We start from the raw sequence: 2,310 nt of genomic DNA on the forward strand, positions 1-2,310 counted from the left end.
AAATATATGCGCTAAACGTAAAAAAACAGAATTGAAGCGACGAAACATAGTATCACAGCCTACAAGGCATTCATTTCTGTATTCAGACGTGAACTAGTGTAGTAAAGGTGACACTAGTGTGGTAGACTGGTATCACTTACCAACATGGCAACAACACTCATGGCTTCCATGTTGGGGCCACTTTTACAACTATCTAACTAAAGTTTTAGTTTCACTTCTATAACTACAGTCATGGCTATCTGGTCACTTCTACAAGTACAACCATTAGCCCACTGCACAACAAATTTGCCCGTTTTGGTACTTTCTCGTCATCTTGACCATCTCCGAAGCAAAAAAAAAATCTTGTTTTTTCTGAAATCAGGCAAAAATTAATGCGCGCGCTGATGTCATCCATAAAATTTACTTGCTGTGGCCTTATTAAATCATTATCAAATTATCAGGTTAAATTCCCCCACATCCTCTAGCATAAGCACACATGTACAGTCGTGGTTCATTATATGTGATACACAAATCTCTCGGCTTGGCTTCGTGAATGAATCATCACAAATACTGTAAATGCATTTAAGTTCGCGGGGATTTAATTTCGCGGCAGCGGGAAAAAGGACTTTTCGCGGTGGATTTAATTTCGCAGTAGCACCATGCAATGTAGTATCTTAATGCCCCGGAAAAATGTTCACGATGGTTTTAAATTCGCGGTGAAACGGCCAACGCGAAAACCGCGAACATAAATCCACCGCGAACATTTCTGCATTTACAGTACCATCCAAATATAATGATACATGTTGAAAAGGGCATTTTATAAGGTTCTCACTGTGTTTATCCAGGGTGCAGACCTGTTATTGTTTGTGTTTGATGATGTGACCAGAGGTATAGCAGCCATGGTGGAAGTGGCATATCTTGTGGGTAAGTCACTAAGTGTTAAGTGAAGATGTCAACTTTTGACCATCATTCAACTTTCAAGTTAACACCTTCCAGTTTAATTCTGCATTTATTCTGAAGTGACCTCTCATATCTCGGTCACCTCACATCCAGATGGATGTAAAAATGAAGTACACTCTAAATTTGCGTAATTGTACATAATTATGCATAAAGTGCCAGGGTTTGGGGTGGGTACCGGTACAGAAAATTCAGGTCCAGGTCCTATACCAAGCCCTAGCCAGGGTTATGCATAATTATGCATAAGCTTTCAATAATTAAAAATATGATAAATTGCAATGGATTATGCATATTAACTGTAAACCATTGTAGCTTTATGCATAAATATTGTAACTTTATGCATAAATATCAGGGCTCGAAATACTGGGTGCATGTGCACCCAGGTGCACCCAAAATTGGAACTGTGCACCCAATTTTTTTCAGTGGGTGCACAGGGTGCACCCATTGTTTTCTTAGGTTTATGTATGGAAAATATCAAGTATACTAGTATACATCGTATTCTTGACATCTAAGTGTTAGAAAGATAATAAAAATGTCTGTCATGTTACTTGTTTAAGAATTTTATAGTAGGTTTTTTTACATTCTACTTAAATTTTTGGTGCACCCAATTTTTTAAGCTGGGTGCACCAGTGCACCTAATCCCAAAAATGAATTTCGAGCCCTGAATATACATGTATATAACCCTTTGTCCAGAACCCCAATTTCTTAAGAGCTGCAGTGATTTTCCCTTGCACTTTTCAATTTCACTCAACCATCTGGCAAAAACTGGTACCGGTACATCTACAAAATGTAAAAGACTGGTCTTGCAAAAATATCAAAGCCGATGTTGTGTACAGACGGAAATGTGGGGAAACCCAACCGCAGTTCAAGTTCGCTAGGTCCTGGAAAAATAGTTCACAAGGCTCAAAATACTTTTTTCTGCATACCTGCACTGGTGCAGGTAACATTGAAAATTACCTGCACCACTCTGAGTTTTAATAGGAAGTATGGATCATAGGTGGTAACAGCCAATGCGGCTAAGAACAATCCACAATCATGCAGCTACATGATCATGATAGGACATTTGTGTCTAAAACCCAGTACTTGAACCAGTGCAGGTTAGGTGCAGGTAGACACCAGAAATACCTGCACAGCTCCAATTTTACCTGCACTAACCTGCATATGCAGGTGGTATTTCGAGCCCTGTAGACTGTAGTTACGACTGAGTGTGAACAGGACCTTTGTTGTGTGTCTCTTAGGACAAGGTCGGCCTGTGATCCTGGTGGTGATGGGACTACCTCTGCCTGGAGTAATCATCAATGGACAGACACTACATGACAGGTTGGTAGATTCAACTTTTAAATTCACTCACTCACTCACGGCCCATAACCACAG

At 39.9% G+C, this 2,310-nt stretch overlaps 1 protein-coding gene across 1 annotated transcript in view; it reads left to right on the forward strand.

Annotated features, from left to right (window-relative positions):
• LOC118420934 overlaps nucleotides 1-2,310 on the forward strand; it is a 21,341-nt gene that overhangs the window by 13,243 nt on the left and 5,788 nt on the right. The window contains exons 9-10 of the mRNA XM_035828027.1: nucleotides 804-903; nucleotides 2,175-2,256. Of these exons, the coding sequence (XP_035683920.1) occupies nucleotides 804-903; nucleotides 2,175-2,256 (182 nt within the window). The remainder of the gene's footprint in view (nucleotides 1-803; nucleotides 904-2,174; nucleotides 2,257-2,310) is intronic.

This window comes from Branchiostoma floridae, chromosome 8 (assembly GCF_000003815.2).
Source record: "Branchiostoma floridae strain S238N-H82 chromosome 8, Bfl_VNyyK, whole genome shotgun sequence".
Taxonomy (NCBI): domain Eukaryota; kingdom Metazoa; phylum Chordata; class Leptocardii; order Amphioxiformes; family Branchiostomatidae; genus Branchiostoma; species Branchiostoma floridae.